The 16,006-nt window shown below is 48.0% G+C and overlaps 1 protein-coding gene across 1 annotated transcript in view; it reads left to right on the forward strand.

Moving 5' to 3' along the window:
• The first annotated feature begins 403 nt into the window (after positions 1-403).
• CUNH1orf94 (chromosome unknown C1orf94 homolog) overlaps positions 404-16,006 on the forward strand; it is a 39,560-nt gene continuing 23,957 nt past the window's right edge. The window contains exon 1 of the mRNA XM_003801271.2: positions 404-732. Coding sequence (XP_003801319.1) covers positions 404-732 — 329 coding nt within the window. The remainder of the gene's footprint in view (positions 733-16,006) is intronic.

A 16,006-nucleotide genomic window follows, 5' to 3' on the forward strand; every position in this document is an offset into this window, starting at 1 on the left:
GGCTGAGCCCAGGCGCCGCAAGGTGTCACAGGGGTGTCTCAAGGGGGGAGTCCCAGGTACCGTGGGGAGAGCCAGCCTCTCCCTCCAGCTGTTCCCAGATGTCATTCTGCCCGCCCAGGCTCCTGGTTCCTGAGCTCCGGGGGATTCCACGGTTACTAAGCTACTGGTTTTTGTTGACTTTTAAATATTTTCTTCTAAGGGAGAGGGGGAGGGGGGAAAAAGTCAGGAAAGAGCAAAAAAACCCAAATCAAAATAAGCCCCCCCTCCCCAAAAGAAAGCTGTCATCCACCCACCACTCCCGCACGAATCGAGGGCCTCTGAACACAGTCGCCTTGCCAGAGCAGCAGGCAGGCAGGACTGACCCGCTTCCACCAGGATCCATCCTCATCTCCCTTTCTGTTGAATGAGGGGTGGTGGCGGATGGTCCCCCTGTCTTCGAGCCCTGGGTGGACAAAAGGGCTTCCGGAAAGAGAGGAGGAGGATGGCCAGTGGGAATGGGCTCTCTTCATCCTCGGCCCTGGTGGCCAAGCGCCCCTCCGCCCTGGGCCCATTCCCCAGATACATCTGGATCCACCAGGATACACCCCAAGACAGCCTAGACAAGACTTGCCATGAAATCTGGAAGAGAGTTCAAGGCCTACCCGAGGCCTTGCAGCCCAGGACCTCCATGGAGCAGCTCTCTGTCCCCATGGGTGGGACTCCAAGAGACTACGGACTCAGCTTCCAAGAAGAGTGAGTATTTCTGTACTTTGTCAGCATCAAGTGAAGAGGGGGGAGATGAAGTCTGACCTTTTGGGAGAATGTCTTGACCCTATATTCAGCCTGGTTAAACCCTGAAGACTGTATGTTTCCTCCTTGCGGCCTCCCCCAGTGGTCCTTTGTTCAATCGTTAGAGAAGAGCTGGCCAAGGTTCTGAAGTTACTGGCGTGAAGGGTCGGCCCAGGGCTATATTCTAGGCTGCCTCTTCACCAGCCCACTAAAAAGGCCATTTCTCATCCTAAAGGCATGTGCATCTAAGGTCTTTGAAAAACAACCCTAGCCAAAGCCTAGGGGTAAATGGCTTGGGGCTTTTCCCCCAGAGGCGACTAGAAGATCCTTCCCCTCTCCCACCTAAAGGCTGGGCATTCACACAGATGAGTCTGATGGTTTAAAACCACATCTGGAATTCCTAATACAGGGAGCAGCTGTCCCATTCAGCCTCCACAGAAGCTGCTGCAAGAGCACACATCAAAATATTTACTGGGAAGGCATTGACATATTCAGAGGACATAATAGAAAATTAAAGTGCTGGAGATGGCTGTAAATAGCCCGTTTCCTGGATGGGAAATCCTGTGTCTGGGAAACACAGAATTAAGTGTTTTTCCACCAGGTCAAAGGTGGGCAAATATTGGTGGGGATGGAAATTGGTAAGGAGAGGAAGGAGTAGAGAGGAAGAAGGGTCCTCATTAAGAAAAGGAAGTAAATTTGCTATGGTTATTAATGCCATTGTTGAACACTTATTCTACGCTTTGCATCTTCAAAGTGGGCTGCAAACTTAATTAATCCTCCCATCGTCCCTATGGGGCAGGTATTAGTGTTCCCATTTTACAGATGGAGTAAGTGTTGAAAATTAAGTGCTAATTAATGACTAAGTGATAATTAAGTGTTGCCGTTCCAACACTTGCTCCTGCTCGGTTAAGAGATGCTCTGGAGCAGGGGAGTCATTCCAGCTTTTATCAGCTGCTTCTGTTTTCAGGGATGTCTAAGTAAGGGCTAAGAAGAAAAGCAACATGTAACTGATGCCCAGATCTACTTGCTGTCCCTCTGTGGGCCCATTTATGTGCTGCCGATGAGGGTGGAAGGCACTTTGGCTGTTCCTGCCTCCTCTGCCCTGTGCTCGGCATGACGTGGCTCAGACGGGAATGGCTTGTCTATAGCCAAAATCCTGCCGTCAGGCCTTTGGTGGCAGTGAGCCCTTCTCCCCTGCCCATTGCCATCTGCTCTGGGACAGGGCCTTGGCAGGAGAGCCCATGGGGCTGTGCTAAGCTCTCAGTGGCCAAGAAGCTGATGTCCACTTTGCAGACCCAGGGTCAGTGGCAATTTCCAGTAGATGGCACCCTCTCTGCCAGGTCACACCGAGTTAATGGAGGCAGACTCTACTTCCAGTTTGCACTTGGCCAAAAATTGAACTGGCACACCTTTGGCCAGTTGCTTAACTCCATTTGGCCTTGATTTGCTCATCTGCAAATTGAGGATGATATGCCCTGCCTTGTCCACCTCCGAGTTGATAATGAGGATCAGATGTGATGGGAGACAGGGAAATGAAAGATACATTATACAAATGAGGCTGCTCCTAGCATGTGATGCTTAGGGTTGGCGGTTTTATTGTTGTTGTTGGCTTTGATCTAGGGTTTTCACACGACACTCCCTAACCCCCAGAGTGTTTCGGGGACCGTCCTGGACTCAAGTGAGCTGACTGGGGCCCCAGTCCCCACTTCAGCCGGAGCTATTCAGCTTTTATCAATTTTACTTACTGAAGCTCTAAGTAAGATTGTGTGCAAAAAAAAGGACCCTGCTACTGAAAAAAGAGCTAGGTAGGAAGCTACTGACTTAGATGAATAAATGATATCATAATTGTACAGAAGTCAACCAAGCAGAACACAACAAGCTATTCTGAAATAAAGAAAGCTGCTCTGGTGAAGTCAGATAACTCTGGCTTCAGGTTATATTCCAGCCCTGTGGCAATTAAAGAATTTGTTGCTATTTAATTTGTGTGACCTTTGATCTCCTCATCTGCCCACATGGAGATGAATACTATGCATATCATACGGTTGATGGGATGCTAAGTTAGATATCTAAACTTTTTTCTTTTAAAGACAAAGTCCCACTATGTTGCCCTTAGTAGAGTGTCATGGCACAGCTCACAGCAACCTCAAACTCTTGGGCTTAAGTGATTCTCTTGCCTCAGCCTCATAAGCAGCTGGGACTACAGGTGCCTGCCACAATGTCCAGCTATTTTTTTGTTGCAGTTGTCATTTTTGTTTAGCAGGTTCAGACTGGGTTTGAACCAGCCTGCCTAGGTGTATATGGCCAGCCCCATAATCCTTGAGCTACAGGAATCCAGCCGATATTTAAACATTTATGGTAATTATCAGGATTTGTAAAAATTTCTTGTAATGGTGGTAATGATGATCATATCTTTAAGCACTACAGTTATTTCATGAGGTAGGTACTATTTAAAACTCCCCATCTTTTATAAAAAAACCTTTTTATTATGCAAATTTTCAAGCACATAGAATTAGCATAGTGAATGTTTATGTGCCTATCACCAAGTTTCAATAATTCTAGTTTCAGTTGCTCCCTACCCTTCATTTTTAAACAAAATCCTTTGTGCCAATGAGGCAACTGAGATTGGGAGTGGTTGATTTTTTTTTTTCCCAAGGTCTTACCATTTAGGAAGTGGTAGAGTTTTAGAAATGAAAGCCAGGATCATCTTAGCCATTATTTAATGTGTTGGTTGCATTCTCTTAGGACCTGAGGCATCTCTGAGTGATCAAAATATTTGAGAGTCCCATGTTCTAATGATCGCACAGACTTCAAATCCAGCTGTCCATGGTGTCTATAGGATACTTCCAGGCCCACAAGACCCCTCTCTGCTAGTCTATCCATTGCTTAATTTGCTGATGTTTCCTTCTATTGGGGAAGGTAGGTAGGTAAGTTATAAAACTATTGTTAGCCAGAAATTTTTTCTGAACTCTGTCCTTATCTATCATAGAAACCCAGACGTCTCCAGTTTGAAAGAGATTTTAGAGGCTGTCTTCTGCTGTTTGAATCCCCTCCTCAGTGTCCTTGCCAAGTGCTATACTTGTACCACTTGTCTACTTCCTTAGAAGGAGAACTTATCACTTCCTAAGGCAGTGTCTTCCCTTGCTATGAATTTTCTCAAAAGGCCATTTTCTTCCTGCATCTAAAATGTGTTTTCTATCAAACTACTAATACCCATTGATCTGGATTCCCCCCTTAGGGCTCCAAACTAAATCTATCTCCCCTTTCTTTGAATAGCCCTTTAGATATTAAAAAGATAGCAACAATATACTTTCTAGGATTTTTAATTTTGTCTCTATAAGCTAAATACGTCTGGTTGTCTAAGTTTCTCCTCACGTGCCAACTTGGTCAGTTTCCTAACCACATTTCTGGTCCTTGTGGCAGCATGACTCTCAGAACCAAGTCCAGTAATCCAGGTATGATCCTGTCTAAGGAGACAGGATCCTCCTTGTCTACATTTTGCATTCCTGTGAATGCAGCACATTCACTTTTCTCCCAAAGCTGACTTCCCTGTATGGACATATGTCAAGTTCATTTATTCATTCAACAAACATTTATTAAGCATCTACTATGTGCCTGGCGCTGTGCTGAAAATTAGAGGGGCTAGAGCTTTGAACCAGATAAGGCCCTGCCTTTCCAGAACCTACACTCTAGTAGGGGAGAGAGACAGAGATGGCTTGTATGTATGTGAGAGAGATGTTGGTAGACCTCTGAGAAGGTGCTACAAGAGTTCAGGTGAGGCCTGATGATGCTGGTGGCTGGACCAGGTTGACTGCAGTAGAGATGAGAAAAGTGGGGGACTCTGTGTGTATATTTTAAGAGGAGCCAATAGACCTGCTGATGATTTGGGTCTATAGAGATAGTAAAGCTGAATTGAGGTGTTTGGCTTGAGCCCCTGGTTGGACAGTAGTGCCATTTACAGAGGTGGGGAAGCAATGGGGGAGAAATGGCCTTTGGGGGAGAAATCAATAGTTCTATCTAGTGCTGATTAAACTGAACAGAATCTTGTTCAGTTTTCTTTTAATTAGGGTTAAATTTGGACTTGGGGAACTGTGGCAAGACACTTGCTCAAGGATTGCCTATTCATTCGTCTCTGAAACTTCACAGCCTCAGAATTAGGGCTTCAGATTTGCTGACGACTCCATTGCCCTAATTAAGGAATGGCATTTGTTAATTTCCTTATTTATAGATGCATTCAACAAACACAGCATCAGGGCCTGTGCAGAGTCTCAGAGATACAGATATAAGTAAAACAGAAGCCCTTCCCTCAAAGAACTCCCATTCGAGTAGGTGGGATGGACACAGATACGTATGACAACAACATTCAACGCATATTTAATGTGTACCTATTACTGCATGCCAGACAATATCTGAGATAAATACAATGGTGGAAAAGCTGGGGGAAGTCTCTGATCTCCTTCTTGGAGCTTTGGTGTCTTGTAAAAGGCAGAGCACAGCACATTACGATGAGTGTTCTTCTGATGATAGAAGCACGCTGACTCAGGCTCTGTGCCTAAGCCAGAAGGCTTCCTGGACAAGGCTGAAGGCAGTGAGCTGAAGGGGCAACAGATGAGACCCCCCTGCACTGTGACTGTAAGGAAGCGTGTGATCACAGCTGTCAGGAAGCAGAGGATGTCACAACCCGTAGTAACTGCAAGGTTTCCATAGTTGAGTGTCCCAAGCTATGTCTTGAGAAGAGAGAAAGACCAGCCTATGAAAAGAGGCCAGCAGGGGCAGGGAAAGACAAGCAGTTCCCTGGGGATGAAGTTCAGCACGTGTGAAGGGTGGGTAAGAATGGAGAGGTGGCCTAGAGCTTGTGGGATGGGCGGCTTCCCTTACTGCTTCGCTGGTCAGTACCCAAGACCTCTCCATCTACCTGTCAGAAAGAACTTGGTCTGCAGAATCAAAAGGCATCACTCCAGGCCTTACCCAAGTAGGAAAATAAATTTACAGAAAGAAAAGATATTCATTTTAAACATTTTTTTAAAAAGAGATATGATTTCTTTCCTCCTCTTCCTCCTCCTCCTCCTCCTCCTTCTTTTGGCACAGTCTTAATTTCTTGCCCCCAGTAGAGTGCCATGGCACGATAGCTCACAGCAATCTCAAATTCTTGGGCTCAAGCCATCTTTTTGCCTCATCCTCCCAAGTAGCTGGGACTATAGGCATCTGCCACGATACCCATTTTTTTTTCCAGTTTTTGGTCAGGGCTGGGCTTGAACCCATCACCTCTGGTATATGGACTGGTGCCCTGCTCCTTTGAGCCACAGGTGCTGCCCCAATGACCATTTTTTAGAGATGGAATCTCTCTCTTGCTCAGGCTAGTCTCAAACCCATGAGCTCAAGTGATCGACTCGCCTCAGCCTCCTAGAGTTCTGGGATTACAGGCATGCACTGCTGTGCCGGGCTCTAGATGTGATTTCTTGATCTGCAGCTTTCTGGGGCTGGAAGGAAGGAAGGAAGGAAAAGAGCTGTCCCATGCTGGCTTTGCCAGCAATTCACTGTGGGCTCCCAGCAGCCTGTCCTCTGTGCTGGTGGAGCTGGGGAGACTTGGGAACCCAAAGGGCTGTCACATTTGAATGCCCCCCGCCCAACAAGCCCATTCTTTGTGCTACTGTTATTTAACAATTAGGTGAACTGTACTATTCCAGGAATGTTGCTTGGAATACATAACCTATGTTTCTACCACTGTTACTTACAAAGCTTGAAACCTAATGAAGGGAGTAAAAGGACAAGAGTCAAGCATGGAAGTTCAGCTCTGAAGCCAGCTCTGAAGACCTCTGGAGTGTCATGTTCTGGGCTAGTACTTTCTCTTCTTTGGAGGCTCACACTCCTCTTTGAGAAGCTGGTAAAAGCTGCTAGGCATGCTTCTACCTGAAACACAGCCTCACATCTCTCAATATTTGGAGAATGATTTCAGAGATCCTCAGGGGCTGCAGCTTGGAATCTTTTGCTCTGATACACTTGATCTGAGCCAAATGGCCAGGAAGCCCTGAGACCCAATACTTAAACAACTTCTCCCTCCCAGTGCTGGGTCTCAGGACCCCAGTCCACTGACACTGATGTGACACTCCCCACCCTCTGCTTGTCAAGTGAACTAATGCATAAAATAGTGCTGGCAGACAGAGGCCAAGGCCCTGTCCTCTCCTCGTCCAGTCTCCTCACCCCACCTGACAGTGACCTTCCTGATGGCCTCCATGCCACTCTGCTCATCTCTCTCCTGCCACCCCACAATGCCTCATCTCACGGCATTTGGTTCCTTGCCCTCTAGGACGCCCTCCACCCTTCATCTGCCTTATCAGTAGCACTGCTCAGGCTTCTTCTAGGGCTCTCCATTGTCCTGTGGCCTCTTGGTCCCATCTCCAGGGATGTCTGAGGTGGCCCTGCCTGCATCTCAACGCTCTTCCCCATGCTCTGGAAGCCCAGAGGAACTGCTGGCAAACAGGTGTATGTCCTCTTGCCTTTGCTTGGTTATTCTACCACTGGCTACACCTTTCTCCATATCTCTGTCTATCAACCCCACCTCCTTAACGACTGGGAATAAGTGTGTCATCCTCTGACTTTTGCACTGCTTGCCCCATTCAACTTTTCTTTCTCTTTCTCCTTCTTCTATGTTCCTCTTTAAATGGGATCTCAGCACACTTCCTAGCTGTAGCCAAGTTCCTCAGACTTTCTATGCCCTATTTTGCACATCTGAAATATGGAAATAGTCAAAGTGATACCTGAAAGAATTCCTGGGGTGGGGAGGGCCTAATGAAGTGACCCAGGTAAAGCTGACAGGCAAACACAAGAGAAGCACTTCATATTCACCACCACCATCACCACCACTCTTGTTATCAAGGTTAAAATCACAGGACAAGAACATGGAAAAGGAAGACTTGTACACTAGAAAACTTAGGTTAAGGGAGACTACTCAATGGAGACAGCCTTTGGTCTGAGATTCCTGGCAGCTAGGGCAAAAGGGGAAACTCATCGGTTTTCATAGCTCATATGATCTAATAAGAAAAAGCAACAGAATACACCCAGGTTGGCGGGTTTGAGCCCAGCCCAGGCCAGCTAAACAACAATGACAACTGCAACAAAAAAGAAATAGCCAGGCGTTGTGGCAGGCACCTGTAGACCCAGCTACTTGAGAGGCTGAGGCAAGAGAATCACTTAAGCCTAAGAGTTGGAGGTTGCTGTGAGCTGTGACACCACTGCACTCTACTAAGGGTGACTTAGTGAGACTCTGTCTCCAAAAAAAAGAGAGAGAGAGAGAGAGAGAGAGAGAGAAAGCAACAGAGATATTCATGAGAGACAAACGCTTCTGCATCTCTGAGGACCGCATGGTGTGGATCTTTATTTGTGGATGATAGAAAGGAAGAGTCAGATCAAACCCAACTCTCTTGTTGACTGCTGGCCAGAGGGCAGGACACAACACCCTGATCAGATATGTCACTGTGGGATTTCTGATGAGGAGGCGGTCACGTGGCACACATTGTCTGCTACCTTGTGACAATTCCTCCTCCCCCATTTGCCCGCGGTGTTTTAAGGGCAATGCCTGTGTCTTTGCCTCCCCTGTGCCCAGTCAAGTTCCTGGCACTTGGTGGCTCTGCAGTGTATATGAATGAATGAGGAAGTAGATGATGAATGAGCTGTAAAAATGCCACTCCAAGGAAGGTGAGGTCCAGAGGTGGCCAAGATCCAAGCAAAGGGTCATGGGCATCAGAGGAGGCATTTAGGGACATAAAGACATAATATCAATCAGCCGAGATATTGCAGTTTTTTCTCCTTTTGTCTTAGGCTGCAACTAAGGGAACCGTTACAACATTTTCTTGAGCACCTTGTATGTATCATGTATCAGGCTCTCTATTGTAATTTTCTATTTTATTTAGTATAGTTACTATTTTTGCAGTTTGGGCCAGGGCTGGGCTTGAACTTGCCACCCCGGGTATATGGGGCCAGCGCCCTACGTCTTGAGCCACAGGCGCCACCCAATTTTCTGTTTCATTTTATTGTCCTTAGCAACCCTTCCCAGTAAATGGTCAATACATTACTTCCTTTTGGCAGATGAGTAAGGAGAGGTTCAAAGAGGTATGCAACTTGCCCGGGGTCATCAGCTCAGAGGGGAGCAGAGCAAGGGACAGGAGCCCAGCGGGGCTGCAGCACCTGAATTCCACTCACACACCAGGAGCCCTTCAGGATAGCCCTTCCGTGTCCTTAGCACCGGGAAAGAGGAATCATGATTAATGTCCCACTTCCAGGGTCCCCCTTTGTAATTTAATTTTATGGTTTTGGGAGCTGCTTGCAGGTTGTGGGAGCCCGCAGAGACGGGCCACCAGTGGTTTGGTTTAATCCCCTTTTTAATATCTTTGTTGCAACGTTATTTCCAATTCAGCTCCCAAGTCACATTAAAAAAATACCTCCTCCTTAGGGTAAGCCTTCCCTTATTAAACAGATTCAAATGAAAAGTTTTAAAGATAATTTGAACAATACAAATCACCATGTAGCTTCCAGCCCAAGCTCCTTTATTGCTGTGTTTATTCCCCAGTATTTCCTGTCTCATTCCCCAGCTCACTGAATCCCTCATCTCCCCCAACTTCCAATCCTTGGCCCAACTCACACCTACTTCCCCGAGGGAGACTTGCTGGGGAAGAGACAGTGCCTCACTTCTGTTCCCTTCCCCAATATCCCCTCTGCCCTGCCCGACAGACGGGAAACAGCCGCAAATCATCTACAGCAGTGGTTCTCAACCTTCCTAAAGCCGCGACCCTTTTGTACAGTCCTTCATGTTGGGGTGACCCCCCAACCATAAAAATATTTTCGCTGCTACTTCATGAGGTACCACCACGTGAGGAACTGTATTAAAGGGTCATGGCATTAGGAAGATTGAGAACCACTGATCTAGAGGGACATTTGTACTAGGCGGCTGTGCACCAAGGTACAGGTATCACGTGGGGAGGTGGGACGTGGGAGTCGGGGAGTGGGCAATGAGGTGGAGGAAGAAAACCTGCTCAAAGTGCAGAGTTGGTCCCATTCTAAATCAGCTGAATCGCCCTTACTCCAAGGGTGCCCAGGAATCTGCATTTGAAACAAGCACCACACGTGACTCATGCACACGTATAGAAGGTTCTCTGATACTTTGGAAGGGAAACATGATGGAATCTCAAGCTGAAAGGGAAACTGAGGGCCAGGGCTTTGGGAAGGAGGCGTTTCAAAGGGAAAATGTGCAAGGAAGGAAGGAAGGATGGAAAGGAGGGAGGGAAGGAGATCGACATTTATCAAGTTCTAAGTGCATGCCACAGACATTTAAAAAAATTGAATCCACTATGTGTGAAGACCTTTGCTAAGAAATTAGATGAACACAAAGACCAGGCTTGGCATTCAGGGAGCTGAGAGATTTCAGTGTTGCCTCCTTTAGCTCTGGGTGGGTATCACCATCCCACTTTGCAGATGAAGAGACCGAGATCTGGGCGGCTTCCCAGGTTTCACACCTTTCGGTAAACCGGCTTGGCTGTGAATGAGGCCAGCGGGACTCCAGAGCCTGCAGCCAGGCTTGGCTCTCCCACACCATGCTGTCTCTCAGTCCGGGCTGCTAACATTTGCATAGCGCTCATTACAATTTACCGAGTGCTTTCACATTCATCATCTCACTTAATCCTCACCTCAGCTTGAAGAGAGTGGAGGAGGCTGGGGGCGGGGAGGCTGAAGCTTTCCCCAGGCCTTACGCTTACCTCCTTGCCTCCCACAAGGGAAGTCCCAGGGGCCAGAGCTCAGCTGGTTTCCAGGTACCTTTGGGACACAGGTGCACAGGCCCTGGGATGGTGACTGAATCTGCAGCTTCTCTCAGTTGACCTCTACTCCTAACTGAAAGAAGACATAAGGCAGCTTGACAGAGGAGACCACCTTCCTAGCCTCCCAGTGGAGCAGGGGCCACACTAGGTGCTGTGACAAATGTGCCAGAGAAAAAACATGGGTCTCTGATTACCATGCCAACAGGAGGATCCAGGAATGCCCGCTGAGCCAGGATCTCCCCTGAGGATGATGCCAGGCTGGATGCCAGACCCTAGCCTCCATGAGGGGTGGCCTCTCCTTGTCTGGAGGATTTAGTGGTCCCCCACCCCACAATTTGCAGATTGTGGCTCCTGCAAGCCCCTGCCTTGGACACCTGCCTATCCACTGAGGTCTGCCCTCTGCTACCGCATCTTCTGGTGCTTGGCTGGCTCCTGGCAACTCCCTGGCCTGCCTCTGGCCCTCCCCAAAACTGGGGCTCAAAGAAGGGAAGTGATCTGTGGATAGTCATTCTTCAGAGAGGACAGGGTGGGGTATAAATCCAGGTCTCCTGGCTGCAAGGCCTCTGCTCTTTCTCCCACTTCTCCTGTTTTGGGAAGTGTAGTGCAGTGTGGCTAAGAGTAGAGGCTTCAGAGTCAGGTGGACCTGGGCTCCAATCCTATACCGACACATTCTCTTGGATAAATTCAAATATGCCTTTTAACTTGCCTGAGCCACGGTTTCCTCTTTCTATATGGGGAATGAAGATGCCCCCTATCCTCCTGGTTGTGGTGGGACAGGCACCAACTATACTACCCAGCACCCAGTAGATCCCTCACAGACAGTGGCTTAGGGCTCAGTCTCCTCCCGTCACTCTTCTGGATTGTCCTGGGAGACATGCCCCTCATCCATGGAAACCAGAACTTGACACTTCCTTACTTGAATCTCTCCAGTAGTTTCTCTGTGACTTTATTATTATTATTTTTATTATTATGTTTGAGACAGAGTTTCACTATGTCACTCTCGGTACAGTGTCATGGAGTCATAGCTCACTGCAACCTCAAACTCTTGAGCTTAAGCGATTCTCTTGCCTCAGCCTCCCAAGTAGCTGGGGCTACAGGCATTTGCCACAATGCCCAGCTATTTTGTTGTTGTTATTGTTGTCACTGCTGTTTGGCAGGCCCAGGCCGGGGTCAAACCGCCAACCCCAGTGTATGTGGCCGGCACCCTAGCCTCTGAGCTACAGGCGCCAAGCTTCTCTGTGACTTTAGAATAAGATTCCTAGCGCAGCTCCTGTGGCTCAGCCGCTAGGGCATCAGCCACATACACCAGAGGTAGCGGGTTTGAACCCAGCCTGGGCCTGCCAAAACAACAATGGCAACTACAACAAAAAACATAGACAGGCGTTGTGGCAGGTGTCTATATTCCCAGCTATTTGGGAGACTAAGGCAAGAGAATAACTTAAGCCCAAGAGTTTGAGGTTGCTGTGAGCTGTGACACCATAGCACTCTACCGAGGGTGACCTAGTAAGACTCTATCTCAAAAAAAAAAAAAGATTCCTTAGCATCACATCCAAGGCCTGAAAGATCCTGACTCCTGCCTTTATCTCTGACCTGTCTTAAGTGACACCCCTCTGCCTTAGTACTGTGCCCACTCAGTTGAACATTATTTCTACCAATGTATCAAGCTCTTTTCCACTTCATGGGCTTTGTACATGCTGTTCCCTGTGTCTGGAAAGCTGTTCCTTGCATTCTTTGTCTGGCTGGATGCTTATGTTCTGTCAGGCACCAGCTTAAATGACACTTCCCCAAAGAGGCCTCTCTTGCTGTCCTAATTCGAGTACCTATCACTAGTATTTTCACACACATCATTTTACTCTTGGCTGTCAGAGCAGTATAGCCTAGTGGCTAAAAGAGTAGCATCTAAGATTGCCTCAAATCATGTTCTTTGTGCCTTAGTAATTCTGTGACTTTGGGGAAATCACCTAACTTCTCTGTCCCTTGGCTTCTTCATTTTTTTAATTGGGATAATTGTATCTATTTGTGTGAAGTAGTTTTTGATATACAGGGTGGCCATAAAGTTTGTGTCCAATTTAAATGATTTAACCTTAGGAGCTTAAAACTGCAACCACTCCTGTTTTCTGTAGTTCAGCAGTTTGGACTGGGTTCAGCCGGGTGGTTCTTCTGATGTGGACTGGGCTTGACAGAGCTTGGCTCATGCCCTCTTAGGCACCTGTGCCCCCTCCTGGCTCTGGCCAATTGTTGGCTGAGGTGCCCTGGAGTTTCCTCTTTGTGATGTGCTACCTTCCAACAGGCTAGTCTGGTCTTGTTCACATGGATGTTGCTGAGTCCCAAGGGAAGTAAGAACTAAGCCCTAATGTCCAAATGCTTCTTACTGGATCAAGATGGGAGGGAAAAGAGTCTAGATGCAGGAAAGTGTGATCAGGCGGTAGACATTATTGTGGTCAGCTTACCCATTTGGGCTTTTGTGAGGATGAAAATGAGAATTTTTGCATGTAAAGTGCTTAACATAGTGTCTGGTTTGTTAGTTAACACTAGATAAATACCTCTTCCTATTAATCTGTGAAACAGGACCCAAGGCTTAGACATATTAGGCAGCTTGCTAAAGGGTCAGCCCCCAGTAAATGGTGGGGATTTGGGTTTAATTTCTTCCTCTCTCCAAAGACTGACCTTTAACTACTACACAATGCTGCTTCGTCCACACAGACACACAAAGGCAGAACCTCACCCAAAGCTAGAAGGTCAGTCCAGGGACAGTCCATAATTCTAGCCAGGGTCTGTGCCTGACTCCAAAGTCCTTCAGTCGCATCACCCTAATCAGCCTGTTGCCTTGGGTACTGTGTTTGTCGTTGGTCTAAAATGCCATAGCTGGAAGAAAATATTTGTTTTGGTATCCTCCTCCAGCACTAACAATTTTCTGCCTGCATTTTTCTGTTGTTTGGCTCAGATGAATAGCAGTTTTCATCTTTGCTCTGTGTTATGTACACAGAACTGCTAACAGCATGCTTGCTTACTCATTATTCTGGTAAGGGGTGCCAACCAGTCAATAGCCTTTATTTTTATATGACTAAGTACACTGCAAATGCAGAAATAATGCACAGTATCCGGTACAGAGCCGCCACCATCAGACAACTCTCATTTCTAGTGGCAGGCAAAGCAGAGGTGGCAGCTGGTATGGAGCTGGAGACAGCCCCGATTCTGACTTGCTTCCTTTGTCAGGAGCCCAGGAGCTGGGTTAATCTCCCTGAATGATTCACTACTGTGGTAGAGCATGTGGTAGATTTTGTGGTTTTCACCAACCTGGAGGAGGAGGCAAACAGCACAGGAGAGGGGCCAGGACCAGCCAAACTTCTCAGGAAAAACAAAGGGTAGATTCCAGGAGACGCAGGTGAGCGGGCTTACCGCTGAACCCAGCAAAGTTGTGGGGGTGCCAGGAAGATCTCTCTGTGAGTCCCAAGGTGATTGCTCAGAGTCAGAGCCAATTGGGGTTCTGCGGTGGGATTGCCTTGCAGAGTTGGGAGTTCTTAGGATGGGGCCAAGCGGGATGGTTAGTGTCATCTGATCAGCTCACAGGGACGCCAGGCCGTAGGTGGGACGTGAAAATGGAACCTAAGCCAGGCTGTTTGCAACTGGAGGAAGAAGCTGGGCTGCCTTTGGCCTGGGAGAGGACCAGGAGTGTGCACCAGGGAATTTAAGACCTCTGAGAGATGGGCATAAGTAAAGGCAAGTGAGCTTGTTCATTCATTCATCCAACAAATACTCACAGAGCTGGAGTTACTTGGTCTAGGTTTGGAGGCTTCTGTAGTGACAAGATAGAGTCCCTGCCCTTACAGAGTATATGTGGTGGGAAGTAAAAGTGTGGGAAAGATACCATATGACAGTGACACATACCGGGAGGAAAATGGATGGAGTAGAGAGCACTTAGTCAGGGTCCCGCTCTTCAAAAATGGGTAGGAAAGGCCACTGTGTAATTTATATGACACTTAAACCAGCCAAGGGACCAGTCAAGGGACAATCTGTGGGATGAGTGCAAAGGTCCTGGGGCTGGAATGAGTGTGACACTTCAAGGAGTAGCTAGAAGACCAGTGTGGCCGGAAGAAGGAGGAGATGTGGCCAATTTGTGTCATGCTCTGAAGATCACAGAGGAGCTTAGATTTCATCCTGCGTGTAATGAGAGGCCACACGAAGATTTTAAGCAGGGAAGCGGTTTGATCTGAGTTCTGAGAATATCTTAGCTCTGCAGGCATGCGGTTTTCTAGAACAAATAAGAACTAGCAAGTCTTGTTTTTTTGTAGGGGGGGGATGAGGAGGAGGTGGGAGTGACCCTGGATCAGGGAATTTGAACTATGTGTTGAATCTCGATGGCAACGAGGCATCTGGTAAAGGCTGTCGGGGAGGAATAGAGATGGGATGACAGGGACAGGGTTGATTTATCCCCCGAAAGTGTTGATCCAGGATTACTGTCAGGCCGGGAGGAGGGTCTCCGGCAGTGTCCCCAAGGCTCTGCCCGGACTCTCTCCTGCTCAACATTTCTATTCGTAAATTGGCAGAAGACTCAGAAGATGGGCTCATCAGACAAGCAGCTGACACAGAGCTGTCAGGGACAGCTAATGCCACGGATGACAGGCTCAAGATTCACTGCGATGCGCCTCCCCAGGCTGGAGTGATGGGATGAGACCAGCAGTACCCCTGATTGCATTCAGATTGAGGAACAAAGCACAGCCAGGGGGCGGGGAGGCTTTCCTGGGTACCTATCTCCTGAAAGAAGCCCAGGTTGGGGTGGGGGGAGTTAGTGGAGGCAGCTGGACTCAGCGCTGTCCCTACACCAGCTCTTCCCTTTTCCAGTGACAAGGTCTTTAGCCTTTCAGTCTCACTCTGCCCATCTGCAAAGTGGGGATGATACTGTCTATTGCTCAGCGGTGTGGAGAGGAGTAAATGTGAGCATGTGTGTGGAGCATCTGGGCTTCCCGTGTGGCCTATAGTGTGTTCATGGCAAACGCAAGGGTGATAGGAGTGTGTAGGGACTGGACCAGCCTCTCAGGAGCACGTGGAGGGCTCACAGACAGGGTGGTCCCCTCCGTTCTTGGCACAGCACTGTCCCTTCCGGGAAGGACAGCTTTCTAAGAACCCCATTGGCCCCTGGGGTGTGTCCAGAGGAGAATAACCTACCTGGAAGGGTCAGATCTGGAAGCCATGTCCCCTGAGGGTCATTGTGAGTTCAGGATAGAGAGGAGGCGATTGCAACTGGGAGGGACAGGAGTGTTTTCTCAAATGCCACAAGGGCTGCAGGGTGGGCACAGGGAAAGTGTGTTTTTCCTTGTTCCATCCGGAAGTTGTGTGGACACGTGTGTGGGTGCACCACCGATAAAAACATTGTAATTATGCCAGGAATATATCTGGAGCTCATTATGCACGAGGCTCCCACTAAGTGTCTC

This window comes from Otolemur garnettii, unplaced genomic scaffold (assembly GCF_000181295.1).
Source record: "Otolemur garnettii isolate 467f Iridium unplaced genomic scaffold, OtoGar3 scaffold00204, whole genome shotgun sequence".
Taxonomy (NCBI): domain Eukaryota; kingdom Metazoa; phylum Chordata; class Mammalia; order Primates; family Galagidae; genus Otolemur; species Otolemur garnettii.